Source organism: Cryptotermes secundus, unplaced genomic scaffold (genome assembly GCF_002891405.2).
Source record: "Cryptotermes secundus unplaced genomic scaffold, Csec_1.0 scaffold120, whole genome shotgun sequence".
NCBI lineage: Eukaryota > Metazoa > Arthropoda > Insecta > Blattodea > Kalotermitidae > Cryptotermes > Cryptotermes secundus.
In genome coordinates, this window is record NW_019742442.1 from 1,919,142 (window position 1) to 1,938,563 (window position 19,422).

At 36.8% G+C, this 19,422-nt stretch overlaps 1 protein-coding gene across 1 annotated transcript in view; it reads left to right on the forward strand.

Moving 5' to 3' along the window:
* LOC111873103 (protein son of sevenless) overlaps positions 1–19,422 on the forward strand; it is a 78,588-nt gene that overhangs the window by 9,721 nt on the left and 49,445 nt on the right. The window contains exons 3-4 of the mRNA XM_023867522.2: positions 3,097–3,180; positions 5,674–5,754. Coding sequence (XP_023723290.1) covers positions 3,097–3,180; positions 5,674–5,754 — 165 coding nt within the window. The remainder of the gene's footprint in view (positions 1–3,096; positions 3,181–5,673; positions 5,755–19,422) is intronic.

Below are 19,422 nucleotides of genomic sequence, written 5' to 3' on the forward strand. Positions count from 1 at the left end.
ATCTATGGAATTGGAATTTTACCTGATATATAGAATGAATTAGATGAATATAATTTTATGTTTTGATGAAATATTACTATAAATTTTATATTATATAATGAATTTTTATAACTTTGACTCATGCCTTAGCATACAGCTTGTTTATATTGTATCTGGTTTACTGTTATCAATTGTTGTATTGGAATATTGTCTTATCTCACATAATTTTGTCAATTTTATTAATGAAGTGAACCAGAATTAGAATTTTGATATTTATTGTATCCGATGTAAATTTGTTTATGTATGTCCGCTTTATGCTTTATAATTGTTTGCATGTATGTTTGTTTTGTTTTTGACATGTTTCAATTAATTATTGTAACTTAAATTTTGATCTTGTGACTCATTCTATATCCTATGGCTTGTATTATGCCTGTATCAGGATCAATTAGAAAGTGAAATAAATGAATGAATGAATGAATGAATGAAAATGTCAAGATGTTAAAAGAGTTTCTTAATATATACTAAAAGTGTTAAAGAAATTATATTTTTACTTTTGATGATTTTGTTTGTTCCTAGAGTGAATGGTATGAGTAGAGTATAGAATTACCACTGTTGAAGCTTCATCCCTGTAGAGAAACTTCTTCATTCAGACTATAGGTTCATGTAATTTGTTCTCCAAAATGTTAAAAAATGGAATTATTACAGTAAAGAGATGCTGAAATAACTTTTCATGGAAATGGCTACAGTATAAGCAGAGTATCTGTTGATGATTTATGTCAATGCTTTTACTATCAAAATATCTTACTGTGTACAATGCGGTTCAAACAGAATTTCAGTCCCTGGAAATGTGCAACTTTATAGGGACTTAGGCAGTTTGACTGTGTGGCTTCAGAAAAGTCCAGAGGTATAAGGTATTTTCTGTGAGTTCAAAGGATGTGGAAATTGAAAGGTGCATTTAATATTGTATATGTTTCAAGATGTTTTTAAATAGGAAGGGATTTCACGGGGAAGAATTATGTGCTGAGAATTAACTGTTACTATGGATTTCTGATTCTGTTAAAAAGTACATAATTTTTTTTTGTCCAGTAAGATAATTTATGGAACCCACAAACTTCAAATTACCAGCCAGTGATACAAGGTGTGGCAATAAAGAAACCGGATTCATGCTCTAACCCTTTATTAAAAAAAAATCAGACAGTCGAAATGTTATCCCCTTCAATGTAGTCCCCTCCCCGATCCCTACACCGCTCCATGCGAATTTTCCACTGTTGGAAGCAGTGCTGCAGGTCATCTTGTGTTATGCTCTTCAAGAGTTGCGTCGCTTTTGCTTTCACTGCATCCACGGACTCGAACCTGGTCCCTTTCAGCGCAGACTTGATTTTTGGGAAGAGAAAAAAGTCGCACGGTGCTAGGTCCGGAGAATACGGTGGATGTTCCATCACTGGAATGTTGTTTTTTGCCAAATACCTCTTCACAGATAGCGCGTTGTGTGCTGGCGCGTTGTCGTGATGAAGAACCCATGAGGCATTCTTCCACATGTCTGGTCTCCTTCGTCGCACACGTTCACGGAGGTACGTCAAAACATTTTTATAATAAACCTGATTGACAGTCTGACCTTCAGGCACCCAATCAATGTAGATTACCCCCCGGATATCGAAAAAAACAATCATCATTGCTTTGAATTTGGACTTGCTCATGCGCGCTTTCTTCTTCCTAGGGGATTTGGGGCTCTTCCAATGCATGGATTGTCGCTTAGTCTCTGGATCATATTGAAGAATCCAAGTTTCGTCACACGTAATTACGTTTTGGAAGAAATCAGGATCATTTTCAATGTTTTCAAGAGTGTCAACACAGCAATTCACTCGATGTTCCTTTTGCTGGGGGGTAAGGATTTTTGGCACCACTTTAGCACACACCTTTTTCATGCCCAGATCGTCGTGCAAAATCTGTCTAACACTTTCCTTATTGATGTTCGTAAGTTCAGAAATTGCTCGAATGCTCAGTCGACGATCTCTTCGAACAATTCTAGCGACCTTCTCCACATTCTCTGGAGTTTTCGCAGTGGGAGGACGGCCCGATTTTGGATCGTTCCCGACGTTTTTCCTACCCTCCATAAACTTCTTAAACCACTCGAAAACTTGCGTGCGAGATAGACACTGATCACCATATACTTCTGTCAACAAATTGTAAGTTTCAGTGGCAGATTTTCCAAGTTTTGTGAGGAATTTGATGTTAGCACGTTGTTCTGCATTAGCACTCAGCATTATTCCGACGGAGCTCAGAAACACGATCCGCTTCTAACAATGGTCGCGGCCAGACTAACCGATGCACGTGAATGAAACTTTGTGTGACGGTAGAGGGAAGTCCAAGGGTCAATGCCCTACCCTCCTCTTCGTCAATGACGTGGCCGGAAATGAGTCATAAAAGTAATCCGGGTTCTTTATTGCCACACCTTGTATATATTCTTCTGGTTTTTAGTTCTTTGTGTTGGCAATAAGGATATGCCAGAAGCATCTACAGTGGAATGCCATTTAAGATTTCTTTAGGGAGCAGTGAAGGACATTTAACATTATTGACTTGGGATTAATGAAATTTACATAAAATGAAAGAAAATTTTAAAATGACAGACATTAAATGGGGATTCTACTGTATAAGATTCTGTTGTGTGCCTTAGGATGGTTTGCCATTTAGTTACAGGAGTTCAGCATGAGACCTGTGTCACTCCTCACAGCATTTATAAATTTTGTTAATCGCGAACTGATGTAAGTTCATATATAGGAGTGAAAGTACTATATTTTTTGTTTCTCCTTGTATAAACTGTCCTGATACATTCGAACACTTATATTTGTGCCTTAATGTAAATCAGTATCAGGCTGAAAAACTAACCTAAGAACTTAGCAAGCACACAGCTGCAGTATACACTCCTAAGCACATTTTTCTTTCTGTAGTACCTACTATATCTGTGTGTGTGTGTGTGTGTGTGAGAGAGAGAGAGCGTGCATGCATGTGGGGTGTGTGTGTGTGTTTTCTTTTTTACAGGCTTGGCATAATTTGTATTCTCCTTCAGAACATGTGATTTTAAGTGTTAATTAATTTACTTGTTTTACTGTCCCTTAGGAAGTTCTTCAGTACAAAATTGATTCCCAGGTGGCTCTCTATGTTGTTGCTGTATTGGAATACATCTCAGCTGATATTCTGAAGGTAACATTTTTTCCTCACTGGCGTATAAAGAAAGTAACAATATTTTAGCTGATAATTTCAGTCTGAGTAATCCATATCTGAGCGTTTCTCACAGACTCACCTGTACTGTGCCTAGATATTTTATGTTGGATATAATTTGATTTCTTGTGAATACTAAACTTCTTAGTTTCAACAAGATCAAGGTTTAGTAAATGATGCTCTTTATTAGTGTGATTTGACCGATATGGTCACCCTTTTGAAGTCTGACCCCACAGCCATGTCATTTGAGAAGACAGCATTGAAGCAGAGGAAAGCTTATGAGGGCAAAGTATAGCAAGGACAACATCCCTGGCACATTTAAGGTATCAGAAGATGTCTGACAGGAACCTTGAAAATTAAATGACAGGGCTATGTTGAAGTTATGACAGGCCCAACAAGCTGATAGTGAATTTCGACATCACTTTTGACAGTCTGCCTAGTCTCGTAGAACCCCTGATGATGTGTTGTATACAGACTAGCAGTATGAAATATTTAAGAATTAAAAAATTAATGTAATTACAGTAAATTAATCGGGAAGAACAGAGGATGTAAATGAATATGTGGAAAAGAGAAAGATGAGTGAAACAAAATGGAAAAGTAAAGAGTGCAAAATGTTTAGTATAGGAAATGAAGTGTGATGGAGTGATGAAAAAAGAAAGGGAATAGCAGTAATAAGAGCCAAAACACCCATAAATAAAATGTTATGTGTGAATACTGGAGTGATAAAAATTTTAAATTTTATTGTATGAGAACTAATCGATGTTATTTGGATATACACACATTGAGCAGGCTATGATGACACAAAACACAAAATCAATAGAAGCCCAGCAGAAGTGGTGAAACATGATGAAAGTGTAACTATAAGGGATTTCAGTGCTTAGATATGAAGTGTCAGGATAAGGTATGAAGAGGTGATGGGGCTCTTTTGAGAGAGAAACACAAATAATGAAGGGAGAGAACAGTTAGGTGTGTGTAACAAATGGGTGGACTGCGGTTAATACATTGATTGAAAAGTGATTACGTCATAAAATAACAAGATATAGTTAGGATGGAAAATGGAATTGTTTATATAAATATATGAATATGACAAAGGATTTGAAACACTTAAGAAATATTAAGGTGATACCAAGTGTTTTTGGCAGCAACAAAAGATCTGTGGTAGCAGATTTTAAAAATGTTAAGGTAATGGAAGCAGTGGCAGGGATAGCATCAGACATCGAGATATTTAAATTACAAAATAGGAATATTAGAGAAGAATACCAATGTAAGATAAACTAAAAATACCGAAGAGTAAAATGGGCCACTGGGAGATGAAGATGTTAAAAAATATGTTGTTAGTCATACATCTTTTTAGGAATGGCCACCATTCTTATGGCAGCACTGTTACCACGTGCTTATGCTACTGCTCAGCTGACATGCATGAAGTATAGCACAGGACACTAATGGAGAGATGAAATGACATTACATGGGCACCAAATTAAAAAAATTGTAGAAGAAAAATTTCGTAGGATTTCTTACAGTGTCTAAAAAGTGATTTGTTCATTTGGACATCTATATAAATAAAAACGTAACTGTTGGTTTGTCTCTGGTCGAAGATTTCCGAAAGTTCTTCACCGATTGCTTCGAAATTTTGACAGAGCGTTGCATTCGAATACGCGCGTGTTTTTATATACCTATTATATAGATTTCACGCCTGTGACAGGTAAAAACAGGTAAAAAACATGTCACATGTTCGGAATCCAGGAGTCGTTTCCATAGCAATGCTAGAACAGACCGTTCCATAGGTTCCGTTGTGTAACAACGGATGAAACCAGAAAGTATACTTCCATGGAAATGCAATAACAGTGGGCCATTGCATAGGAATTGAGGTTCTGTTGCGTAACGACGGATAAAACGAAACACTCTGCAAGGTGTTCTGTGCTAGCATTTCCTAAGCAACAGATAAAACCAACTCTTCGATTAGGTATTCCCTATCCCATCCGACCGCTGGCTGTATGTATAAGAGAGTGTAGCTCCGGTGACTGTTCAGTATCACGAGTCTGGAATAACCGCCGAGGAAGTGAGTCTGGAGTATAGTTTATTTTTCATTGTTTTTCATTTCATTTTCTTCAGTGTTTCATCAGTGCAATCGATCTGCTTTAGTTCATCCAAATAATGCCTCGCAGAAGATCAAACTTAGGTCGTCATACTCGCGGAGTGGAAGCAATGTGTCGAGTAATTTCAAATCAAACTGGGGAAGAACAGGCAGACTGAGGCACAGCTAGTGATAAATAAATGTAACCATATAACATAAAATGCATTTTTCAGCTCTCATAATTTGTGAAAGAATCCTTATAAGATGGTACTGAATGAATGACATTTTGGAGATCAGCGTGACATAGTTAAAAAAGTGACTTATTAAAATGAAAATAAGTGTTGTCATATCCATATTTGCCATCTAATGTAAATGTTATGAGAATGTTTTGTCTTTTACAGTTGGCAGGAAATTATGTGAAAAACATCCGTCATGTGGAAATTACATGCCAGGATATCCGTGTTGCCATGTGTGCAGACAAGGTAAGTAAGAATACCACTTTCCAGTATTGCATCAGATTATAGTTTACAGTTTTTAAATTAAATTTGTATCATCATGATATCTGCATTAAATACTGATTGATGCTGTAGTTAATTTAGACAGATAGATGGTACAGAATGTGTGCATCTTGTGACTGAATAAAACATCTAGATTAGGGACTCCTGTAAGTCTTATGAGACAGTGTTTTGAGATGATTTGTAGAGGTGGAGAGAATTAGACCAGTAATGAAACTGCACTGGAAAAAAACGGATCTGTTCTTTTTTTGCATTGCCCAAGTAGTTTTTGAGCAAATGAGTAACTGAATATATTTAGATATTTTTAGTAGCAGCACCCTGTTAGCGTCATTGTGTCTCTCAATATATCCATCTGCATGTTTGTTCTGGCAAAATGGATTGTGATTAAATTTGGCATTTGCAAGTATAACCCTTACTAAGATTTATTAATACAATTTACGTTTGCTGCAAGTTGGACAGTATGGACTATCACATTGCCTGAACTCCTAAATACATTTTAGATGGAATAAAACCTTTACTTTACAGTGTGTAAGGATTTCCAAAAATGAGTGCAGAATTGAGAAAAGTGTATGGCTGAGGAAGTGATTTCTAAACACAGAAAAAATTCTATATTCTTGTTGTAATACAAGAATATTGTCTAGTTTACTGATAAATTTTTTGTAAAGTGTGTAGATGCATGCGTGTCCACACACCTATGCATGTTCAGAGACATGCCATCATTGATGACTCCTGCATACAAATCAGAGTATATCATCTTCTATCAAACTGAGTATAAAATTAATTAGAAGTAGAAATGTATCTGACTGGAAAACGGCCCAGCACTAGATGAATAGCACAATAAAAGAACTGTAAATGTTGTATCAAAAAGTCTTCAGGAAACACGCTGCATGTGGGCCAGTAAGAATCTTGAAATGACATTGAAGAAAGAACTAAAACTGGAGAGTTAAATGTAATCAAGTGATCTTGTTCACCCATATCTCATGAAGGAATGTCACAACATTGCATGCATTAGGGTGAACTTATCTATAGGGCAGGTTTGCTCATGACACATGCAAAAGAAATATCAAAATATAAGATTTAGTGGGAATACAGGAGGTCGGACAGGACAGAGGTGGCATGAACCAGCAGGTGAATATACGTTTTTCTGTGGAAAGGGGAATGAGAATTGTGAATTAGGTACAGTTTTTTTTTTTGTACATAAGAGAATCATATCAGCAGTTAGGAGGGTAGAGTTTCTTAGTGATAGGATGTCGTTCAATATAGTAAGAAGGGGCTGGTGTGATAAAATTGATGATATGAAGGACAGCTTATATGAGAAAATAGAACGTATTCGATAAATTTCCTAAATACCATACGAAAATATTGTTAGGAGATTTCAGTACCAAAGTAGGTAGGGGACATTTTCAAACCAACAATTGGAAATAAGAGTTTCTCATGAAATTAGTAACGTTAGTACATGTGTTTTGCGTTATTTGATAAAATAAATGTTGCATTTTCTGTATTCATTTTCAATTTTGCTGTACTCTGAGTAGAAAATTGTTGATGTGTCTCACCATGTAGTCAGTTTTTTGACATTTTGGTTGGTTATTTATTTCAACCAGTCAGATATCTTGTCATCTGCAGTATCTTTCCTTCACCTTTGAAACTGTTAAGCTCACACAAATACATATTTTCTCTTTGTGCCCTTACCAGAAACTTCTTGTAACATTTTGTGAGTGACAGTGGTATACTTTTCTCAGTTTTACACAATATTTAATATAAATTCTGTGTTCTAACAATTTGATAACACATATTAAAAAAAAAAAAATAATTGCAGCTATGTAACAGACTTAATCCCAGTGACTCTCTGAAACAAAACTGATGAAAGCTGTAATTAGATGATCAAATATAGTGTCATGTGTATTAATGACTATAGATTGGGTTTTGTATTGAATTATTGGATTTATTGACACCTTATACATAGTACTCAGAACTGCAAGCAATTACAGTGCTGTCGCTGATTTACACACTTTATGGTTCACTGTTAAACACACTAGGATTCTCAGGCTTCACTAGTAATTTCCTGGCAATGGATTTATAACTGTCTCTTTGAAATTTCAAATCACATGAAGTCTTCTTTGCACAGTCTAATTCATTTCTTGCCATTTCTTCAAAATCACCTTTCCTGCCATCTCCATGGCTCGACCCAACAACAACTTCCCAAACGACCTTCTTTGTCCCTTTATAACCCCTGGGCACAGACCACACAGAAAGCACAGCCACGCTTTTGTGGGAATGTTTTTACCTAGTTGTTGGCTAGCACTGGGGTTGTATGTCACAATGTGAACTTACCATTGTCAGTTACTGCATGAAAACTTCTGTCTGGTTATTTAATTGTGAATCTCATATTTTCCAAACAGTGTGGTTATGTACCATAATTAGTCTTTTTTAATTTTATGGTTTATTACAAATTAGTATTTATATCGTTCTCATACCCATGTAATTAAAGTAGACAGAAATCAGAAGTACAGAACACATAGTTTTGAATAAATTATTTTTTAAAATAGGGTGTTGTTGATTCCATTAATTTGTCTTTACTTGCAGAAATATGTGATTAATGTTACTTGGAAGTGAGAGGTTGTATTGAGAGAGTTCCGTTTTAAAATCCTTATAATTTCTTTAAAATATTTTGACAATTTTTAACAAGGATAATGTTTTCCAGTACTGCAATTATTACTGTTGTTTTATAATGCTTAATTGCTCTTTCGTAAATTAAGATTGCTGAGAATGTTGTTTGAACGTTTTGATAGGCTAGATAATTCAGTACCTTTAAATGTATATTGCTGGGAGAGACAAGCTTATGAATCATACTGGATGACATGATCAGTTGTTTCATGCATGAATTACATTTTGTGCGTTAAGTGAATCTGTATTAGTTCCCATTTACATGTTTCACATCCGAAACCATTTTCAGATGTTTGACTGGAATTATATATGGGAGATCTACATTAACTTTTGCAGTTCTAAACAAGGAGAATACCCTATCATGAATTTCATAGTGCTTTGTCTGTAATGTCCTTCACACATATTTAGGCTCTGATTTATTTGTCTAAAAGCGGCCTCCGTGGTCTAGAGGTAACGTTCCCACCTCATGACTCGTAGTACGTGGGTTCAAATACGTGGCGGAGGTCGTCGAATTTTTAAGGGTGGAAAAATTCAGGGAACAAGTCCTCCGGGAGGGACTTTAAGCTGTGGGTCCCGTGTCGTAGCTTTACGCCACGTAAAAGAACCTCATATGTCCAAAGGAGGTCACTGAGCCAAATTAACGGATGTTTCCTGCCCAACAGCAGTCTCTAATACCTCTGGTAGATGGGGGAAGCATTATAGATACCTCTCAGCTAGTAGAGCCGGTCTCGCTGGCTGGGCGGGACTGATGGTAAGCACCAGTACCGGTAGGATATAGAGACTGGTAGAAATCATAGAGGGAAGCACAATGGACCAATACAGGTCTAAGTGCATGGGGAAACCCACCCTCTCCAATAACTAACTAACTATTTGTCTAAAAAATTAATTTATTCATTTCTAATCTGCTTTCATGTTATGGTTTTGCAGGTTATAAAATGAAAATGTAATTGTGATGTTGGCAGCTGAAATGTCCTATGCTGAGGCATATAGCATTTCTCCATTAGACACTTTTCATGTGTATGTTTTTGTTACATAGTACTTATTATTTACCAGACAGGTTGGCGTAGATGTAAGGGTTTAGATTTATATTCATGAGAGTCTTGCTTTAAATTTCTGTTGTGGTCACTGGCTGTCCCGACTGAAGTTTTTTTCCTTTTCCTCATTCCCTCTGTGCAAATGCCAGAATATTTACTCAGAAGATAACAAATTTGCAGTATTACTTCATTATGATCCTGAAATTGATGATGAAAATGATGAAGTAGATTTATATGACCTGCTACTGAAACAAAGCCTGGAAGAGTATGGTGAAGATAATATTTCATTGAAGGACTGTGCAGGCTTTATACCTAGACTTTCACATTCACAATCTAAGACAAGTGATAGTGAGGTTTCAGACAACCACATTGCATCTGAAAATAGATATTTTTACAGATGTCACAATATAATGAACAGTTTCTCCTGGATGAAAATGACATAGCAGATGGTTCATGAAATTATTCATTGTGTTTCTTTTGTTTATGCCTCCAGAAATGTGGAATATTACATATCATGAAATGAACATAGAAGCTTTCAGAGGTATTTATGTAAGAAACTGAGGGTGGTGAAAGAGTTCAACTGGGCTTTATTTTTTTTTGCAAAAAGAATGTACATTCCAGTATTGCCAAACTCTTGCACATTTCCATGATACTCCTGTTAGCCTAACACATTTTGTCCATCTTCCTGGCAAGTTATTATTATTATGATTATTATTATTATTGGAGGGGGTGGGTTTCCCCGTGCACTGCGACTAATAGTCTATTGTACGTCCCCCTTTAATATTCTACCTGTCGCCATACCCTTCCGGTATTGGTGCTTGCTATCAGCCCCGTTCAGCCAGCGAGGCTGGCAGTGGTACCCGATACTTCCCCCATCTTCCAGAGGCATTGGAAACTACTTGGGTGGGAAACTTTGCCTAATTTTGCTCAGAGGTTTCCTAGAGACATGCTGATCTTTTACATGCCGTAAATCTATGACACGGGACCCACGGCTTAAAGTCCCTCCCGGAGGACTTGTTCCCTGAAATTTTCAGCCCTTAAAAATTCCACGACCTCCGCCGGGTTTGAACCCACGTACCTAGAGTCATGAGGTGGGAACGTTACTCCTAGACTACGGAGGCTGCTATCGTGGCAAGTTATGGATGCCAGCAGCATAAAATGTTTTTATCTTGATTGCATAGCCCTTTCAGGACACTGCATTTGAGTACATCATCGGTTTGAAATTTCTGTCATCCTAGGTGCACCTTCATTGGTCCAAAGAAATGAAAGTACCTGGAGTCAAAGTCAGGGCTCTATGGAGGTTAGTTCATGAATCCTTGGTCCATTGTTGCCAGTGTTACCTTTGTCAAATATCTGAACATGTAGTGTCATGCAGTATGACGATCTTTGACAGTTTCCTTGGTTTTTCCTTTTGAATCATTTGGTGCATATGATTGTGAAGCAAGTTACTGTAATACTGTGTATTGGTTGTTAGACCATGTGGAAGAAAATCAACATGAATCACTCTTTCTGCATCTGAAATCATAATTGGTCATGATCTTGCCAGATCTCTCTTGATTTTTTTGAGTGATTGAGGTCCTTTTGGATGCCATCCCATGCTGAACTGTTTTGACTGTGGAGTGAAATAATGCATCCACGTCTCATCAAAGTTCACTGTTTGCTCTAGAAATGTTTCTGACCAGTTCAGACTGGTGCATATGTTCTGCAGACACAGCAGCGTGTCTTTTGGTCGAACATTGTCATCTTTTGGACCCGCCAGGCATACACTTTCTCGAACAATTAGTGTTCGTGGATAATTGTATCAACATTTGCAACACTAATGCCACTGATGGATACAGTATCACGCACTAGAATTAATCTTTCTCCCCAAATCAGCTTTTTGATGTGATAATGCTCACAGGGTATATAGCTAGTGGCCAAACATGAGCATCTTTCTCCTTATACAAGAACTGCTGAAGTACAATACAACAAAAATGGGGACACCGAGGTTCAATAAAATGAAAATTCATAAGGAATTTTTGCGAAGTGAAAAATAAGAGTCTAATTTTTTTAGGTGAAGTGACATTGATATTGTATGTGCCAAAGAACAGAAGTGTTGTATAGCTTTCTATGCAGAATCAGTGCAGTGTTGAAGACATTGATTTGAAGCCTCAAGTAATTCTCAGTTACAGGAAGACAGAATGAGCTGTAGATTCTGGAGATAAGATGGACAAGATAAAATTTATGTTTAGGAGTAACTGAGATGATGGTCATTTATGATTTTCATGAAAATAATTTATGCAGCAACTTTGAATGCCAGTATATCGTTTATGGAAATATTTACTGACGTATGTAAATGCAGCTGCAGTTGGCAAATATTGTTCTTATCTGAGTAGGGATTGGGCCTGTGCACTAACATTATGAAGGAAAGAGCAAGGAATCTGACCGACTTTTACAAAGATGTAATGGAAGCCCTAAAAATTAGACCAGGCTTCATGTCTCTGAAGTGTCCTGCAGGCTGTCTGCACTGCAAGGATGTCAAGTATGCAAGAGAAGTGCTAGAGGAACAGGATACTGCTGTATAGTGTGCGAGAGACCAGTATGCAGGCTTCACAGAGAAGATATAGTAATAGTGAAGTATTTAGCCTCAGTATTCAGTAGAAAATATGTGTCATATTTGTAGTTATAAAAATGTTTGATCAGAATCTGTTGTTTGCCCAGTCTACTTTCATTTGTGCATACTAATGATTATTGAACTAGTTAATTCTCACAGATATTTAAAGAATCATCGTTGTGCGTCACCTTCCTTTCATGGTGTAGGATACTGAAAAGCTTGGGATTTGTAGGGATTAATAGTTGTCACTAACAAATTTTGTTTTGGTTCATGTTTGCTCATTACATGTAACTGGAATAAGCAGTTATTCTCTTGAAATTTTCATCCATGATATGTATGTAATGGCCGTCTTGTAGTGCACTCAATTTCCTATGTCGCTTCTTACTACATGTTTTGGCAACATAGTGGCATCTTCAGGTTCGTTATTTACGCTAAGCTATTACATTGTTTGCCATCTTGTGTCTTTCATAAAATTATTTAGAAAGTACATTATTTGTCAACTATAATAAAACTTGTATATACTAAAACTTGTTAAGATTATTGATCTGTATGTCTTAATTCAAACTCACAGCCAAAAAGGAAGGACACATCACAGACACAGTACACACAGAAACGACTCCCATAGTGGACAAACCTTACTATACACTAGTTTGAATTAAGACATATAGATGAATAATCTTAATAAGATTTAGTATATACAAATTTTATTATAGTTGACGAGTAATGTACTTTCTAAATAATTTTATGAAAGACACAAGATGGCAAACAATGTAATAGCTTAGCGTAAATAACGAACCTGAAGATGCCACTATGTTGCCAAAACATGTAGTAAGAAGCGACATAGGAAATTGAGTGCACTACAAGACGGCCATTACATACATATCATGGATGAAAATTTCAAGAGAATAACTGCTTATTCCNTCTTGAAATGTATTCATAGTAGAGGCAATGAAAGCTAACTGTAGAATTAAATAAGAGACAGTTCAATGCCTTAATATACTTTAATGACATTTTTTGTTTCTGAGAAGTTTCAGAGAACATATGAATTTGATATAGAAAATACTTGTTATCAATTTGTGATAAAATTACACTCATTAGTCACATTATTTCAGTTTATATTGCTGTGGTGTGTATGCATACTGAGCACTTTGCCCTTGCAAGATGTTCCACTACTGGTTTGTAATTCTCTCCACATAAGTGAAATAGATAATGTCACTTATGCTATAGCAATGTGAAATTGTTTTGCTATGCAGGGAAAGAGCAGTTGTGAAGATAGTTTTGATTTACAGCTGTTCTATACATTGAATTCTTTCATTATTTTTATCCTGAGATGCAGGTAGTGTTAAATAACTTGCCATGTATAGGATATCCCAGGAAGAAGTGGCCAGACTTCACAAGGTTGTCAAGCAAGTGATTTATATCAACATGTGCCCCATTTTCTGACAGTAATGGAGTTAATGGATGTTGAAAGTTAAACAGTAACAGAAGTAGTTGGTAGAAACTGTTATTGTACACTATTGTTAAGATTCTGAACCTGGGAAGCTTTTAAATATTCTATGACCACCTGTCAGTGGTTAAAATTGCAGCAGATATGTTGAAGGACTTGATGGAATTATCACTTCTGCGAATCTTTTAATATGTAAAAGTACTTTTTTCATGCCTGACCCTGTACGTGATTATTACAACAGTATTCAGAAATAATAATTCATTTCAATTCAATTCATGTTTATTTACATGCAGACTTACAGCACAGAGGCCAATTACAAAGTTAGTACAAGTAGATAGAAATAGTACACAAAAATAAATAAAGAACAAGAACAAGAACAAATAAAGTTAGCATTAATAGGCAAGAAAAATAAAATACGTTCATTTCCAACGGTTATACCATTATGTGGCAAGAAAGGACAATACATGTACATACACACATAGAAGTTAATAATAATAACAATAACTCAATTAATTCTTACTTATTTTTGTGCTAACACATCATCCAAATAATAATAATTCTTATTCAGTTCTTAATGATAATAATAATATCAGCAGTAACAACAACAATAATAATTATAATGATAAAATATTCACATTTTATTTCCATGGCATTCATTGCCGAAATTTTGAAACATCTGTCACAGTGCGAGCACTGCTATTCTACATACAATAAGTTTATGCACATAAAATACACATATTTTTTCACTTCATTATGAGTCTGTCACTGTTTTGCAGCATTATTCCCAATAGTTGCTCTTGTATAGAAAATCTTCATACAACCCCGAATAAAATGTTCTTCGTCTCTCTGCCATGTCAGATGGTTGAAAGTGAGTGGAATTTCAGGGACCATCTCTGTCCCCATCAATAGAATCTAATATAATGTTGGATTGAAACCATCCTATTTACATACCATCTTCTAGCCCATTGACTGAAACTGAGTGCAAGCCAGTGGAGCACTAGTGGGTGTAGTCATGGGTTTGCTTGGCTTAGTCTTGTCTCAGCATTAGTGTATCTCTGCACATCTTCCTCCTAGTAGTCTGCAGGTACCAGGACTGACTGAGATTGAAACCCCTGATCCCCTTAAGGTTTCTGGGGTGAAGCCTGTCAGTCAGTCATGGTATATGATGACTCATATGGAAAGCAGTAGAAAAAATACACCAATTTGGAGACAAAACCAAGACAAGACCAAGCCAAGAAAACCCATGAGTCTGTCTACTAGCCCTCCAGTAGCTCGTCCTTAGTTTTGATTGCAGGCTGTGGGTTGGTATGTAGATGGGACAGTTTGGATCTAGTGCCACATAAGATCCTAGTGATGGGGACATAGATGGTCTCTGAAATGTCAGGTTTGTTTTTAACTAACTGATGATGCTGATAGCCAGATGATTTTATCAAATTTGGCTACCTTCCAAGCTTCTAATCCTAAAAAAGCTGTATGTTGTGCTGCTGACAGTACATAGCAGTAAGCTTTTTAACAGTGTTTCCAGTTAAATGTTTCTGTCTCTTGCTATGCACTTCACATGTATGCTGGGCTCTTCCTGGTGCTCTGAATTCTGTTGTAGTAAATCTATGGACAAAATGTCCTCCACCCATTAATTTTCATACAGGGATTGCTAGTGACTAATTTGCGATTTCACTTCTCATGTTACTTGGCACACTGAGTTGGCATGTTATTCACTAGACTGAACTTCCAAGATTACTTACTGTCTTGTAGGATTTGATGTCTTATAATCTGGTAGATGGGAGCGAATATTTTGGAGAAATGTGCTGGCTCAATCTCCACTATATTATATATCTATCTACCACACTACTTAGTGGCATGTCCCCATGTGAAGAAGAATTAGAAAACTGGACCTTTCAAACTACTGGGATCTAACAGCAAACGCTTGTAGTATAACTAAATCGGTCATTTCTGGAATATGTAGTGAAGCAAGGACATCAAAATATAAAGATGCCACTGTTCTCGTATCACTGAGAAAGTAGTCTCGTTACCACTTTTGATGTGACTGTCCTCTGCCAATACTAGTACAGTAGAACTTGGTTATAACGTCATCAAAGGGACCTAAAAATAGTGTCGTTATAAACAAATGTAACCGAAATGGGCACTTCCACAGTAGCCTTATGTTAGTCACGTAAAAATCTACCAAAAACCGAGTTAAAATGTTGCATTGTTTAGTGAAATACGTAGTTAAGTACAGACTAACGTAACATTAATGTGGAATTGCCCAAATGTGTAATATCAAAGACATATTACAGCGCTTTTCACTGACAATACACACCGCACTAATACTGTATATTAAAGGTAGGCCTACTCACCAAATTACAGTAGATTACATCAATTGTTGTGCCTTACTGTACCTAGATACGAGTACAGTAATCAGTTATCTTCATCTGTTTCCTGTTACTTGCCCAATACACACTTTCTAAATTACGTTCAATGTCCATATCAGAGAAATTCAGGAATGAAAATGACGTTACATACGAGGTTGATGCATTTGTGCATGTCATACTAAGCAAGGTATAAAAACAGTTGCTTTATGAGGAATTAGTTCGTACCATTGAATATTTGACGCAATAGACAAGGTGTCGCAGAAACCGATGTTGCTATAACCAAGTTTTACTGTACTTACAAAGGTGAAGGTAGAATTGTTACTGTGCACTACACCATTGGAGACGTATGGGGGAGTGGATGTAAAGATCCATATATTCTTCATCTTGGCTGTATTTGGAGGTGAGTGGTCAGTTTCATGCCCTCTGCTTTTTTTTTTTATGTCTCTTCCAGCCCATTCAGGGCCCAGGCCTCTTATTCAGTCTCCGTAATAATTTTTCACAGACAGTAGGACTCCTTGGACGAATGATCAGTCTGTCACAAGGCCTCTACCTAAACACAGAATAAATGCATACACATCTAAACATCCATACCTTGAGTGGGATTTGAACTCACATTCCCAGCATCTGAGCGAGCGAAGAGAGCTCATGCCTTAGACCGCATGGCTACTGTGACCGGCACCCCACTTTTATTAAATTATTAAAATATATTGTTGTTAATACAGTTTTATTGTATAATTTTGTGGTGTTTGGGCATTTAACTAAAACTCTGAGTACCCTTCATGCACAGGTCTTTTACTTTGAATGTCAGTAACTAAAAAATTGTGGAATTTACAATGCAACAGATTATTGGTTTGGGTGTTTGTGGGATTTTTTACAGTAATTATATGAGAAACAATTCAACCGGTTACTTCTGTTACTATTTAACTAAATCATGTTTAATTCATATATCCACAAGACTGTAACTATCATGCAAGGAATGCATATTGCTGTCACATTCATCACTTGAAGTTTCTTAAATTAAAACTTCCAGAAGCTTGTCCATTTACTTCTGTGATATCTTATATGTTAATTACTATGTTGTTTTGTTTTATTTACTAATTATATGAAAACCTCACAGATTTAGAATATTTATACAGTTTCTAGATTTCAGAATTTTGAATCACTAATAAGGTAGAAATTTTAATATGGACTGGGTGTTTATTTGTGGTTAAATTTACCATAATTCATTCTGCAAATGGATGTAAAAGTTCAGAGATAAGAGCCCAATGTAATATTTTCATGCTATGAATGCAATGTTGCCAGGAATACCCTGACTACAAAGAACTAATTCATCATGGCACTCCTCAGGGATTTGAATTTCTGGAGTGATGTCAGGCAGGAAGTGACTCCTGAAGTTCACAAATTGTTCATCATATGTTCATCTTTGTTAGTTTCAAACAAAATTACCATTGCATAATTGTCAGCATATTTTGAATTCAATTTGGGACATTTTTTATGACTAGACTTGGTGGAGGTTTCCCCCACATGCTTATCAAAGGCCCTCAGAAGTCCATAGGTGTTCTCAAATGTTCTTGAGAATTATTAGATGGTAAGAATGTTCTTGAAAGTTCTCAGGAGCTCTGGGAAGTTCTCATTGGTTCTCAAAGATTCTGGAAGTTTCCAGGAGGTTCTGGGATATTCTGGGAGGATCTTGAATGTTCCTGAGAGTTTGGGGAGGTTTGGGATGCTTCTTGAAGGTTCTCAAAAGTTCTCTTAGGCTGTGGGAAGTCCTGGGAGGTTATACATTCTAGGAAATCCTTGAAGGTTATTGAAATTTCTGAAAAGATGTGAAATGTCTCAGGCTGTCAGAGGTTCTTGAAGGCTCTCAGAGGATCTTGGAGATTATTGAAGGTTCTGGGAGGTTGTTAGAGGATATGGAAGCTTCTAGGAGTGTCTGTTAAGTTATTGGAGGTTCTGGGAGGCTCTTCAGTGTGTTGAGAGATTACTGGAACTTATTGGAAGTTTTCTGAAGGTTCTTCACAGTTATGAGAGGTCCCCACATCCCTGGAAGGTTCTTGGAAGATCTGGGATGTTCTTTAAAGTTCTGGAAGGTCGTTGAAAGTTCTTTAAGATTTTGCAAGGTTCTTGTAGTTCCTGGGAGGATGTGGAAGGCTCTTCAAGGTCCTTGAACATTCGTGAGAACGTGAGGATTCATGAAAGTTCTCTAGTGCTTTGCGGGGCTCATGAAAGTTATTGAAATTTCTGGGAGGATCTTGAAGGTTCCTGGAGGTTCATGAAAGTTATTGAAGTTTCTTGAAGGTTCTGGAAAGTCATTGGACTCTCTTGGAGGTTCTTGGAACTTATGGAAGGTTCTGTGATAATCTTGAAATTTTCTGGAAGTTCTGGGAAATTTTTTATGATTCTTGGAGGTTTTAGAAAGGTACAGGTTGTGCTGGAGAGACCCAGGTTGTTCTAGAAAGTTTTAGGAGTTTCTTGGATGTTCTTAGATATTGTAGGTGGCCTTCAGAAATTCTTGAAGATTCTGTAAAGTTTCCAAAGCCTGAAAAGAGGAACTGAGAGGTACTGGGACCAACAGCGTCCCAGACCATATTTTTGGATGCAAAAGGTATAATTCATGCAGATCATGTAGTAGCCAGGGTGACAGTAAACTTAGATCTGTACATCGAAACCCTGGGAAGGTTATAAGGCAGAGGATTATCAGGCTTCACCATGACAGACAAACCATCATTTTTAACCATGGCAATGTAAGACCTCACACATCACTTGTCTCAAGGGCAATGATCGACCCGCTATATTTTGCTGTTGTGCTGGTCCTACTTATAGCTTGGATTTCATACTGTATAACTTTAATCTTTTCCAATGGCTGAAGCATGGTCTTTAAAGAAATCTTTGTGATTTGGATGAGGAAATCAGGGCTTTTGTGAAAGCTTGGGTCTTGAATCAAGATGAAGATATCTATCTCAGAACTTGTTTTATGCCAGCAGAAATGTGTAAGTTTTATAGTAAATAATGCAGGTGTAACTTGAAGATGCAGATAAACTTTGGGCATGAGTTCTGTGTACCAAAACAAAAAAAAAAGTGTCTGGAAACACATAATTTGTGAGTTATAGCTGAAAGGATACATGTATAAAAAGTGCGCTAAATGTTCTCCATGGGATTCAATGCATGCCTCTACACATCTTAGCATAGACCACCACGTCATATCAGAGATACTGGCATAGTTGCAGATAGTCTGAAAGGCATCCACTGTCCAATGGTGAAATGCCTCTTCTTTGTCAACAGGAGCTGCACACACAAGGGGTTTTGGGTGTCCTCACAGGTAAAAATCCAGAGGATTCAAATGTGGCAAGCATGGAGACCATGTAGTGGGTCCCCCTCCACTTATTCATTGGTCATGCTAGATGTTATTGAGAAAATCTTGCAGCACATGGCTAAAATGTGCCAGAGTACGATTTTGCACATATCACATTGGTGCTCCAACTGCCAGTGGTATATCTTTCAGTAGCTTTGGCAGATCATGTAAGAGGA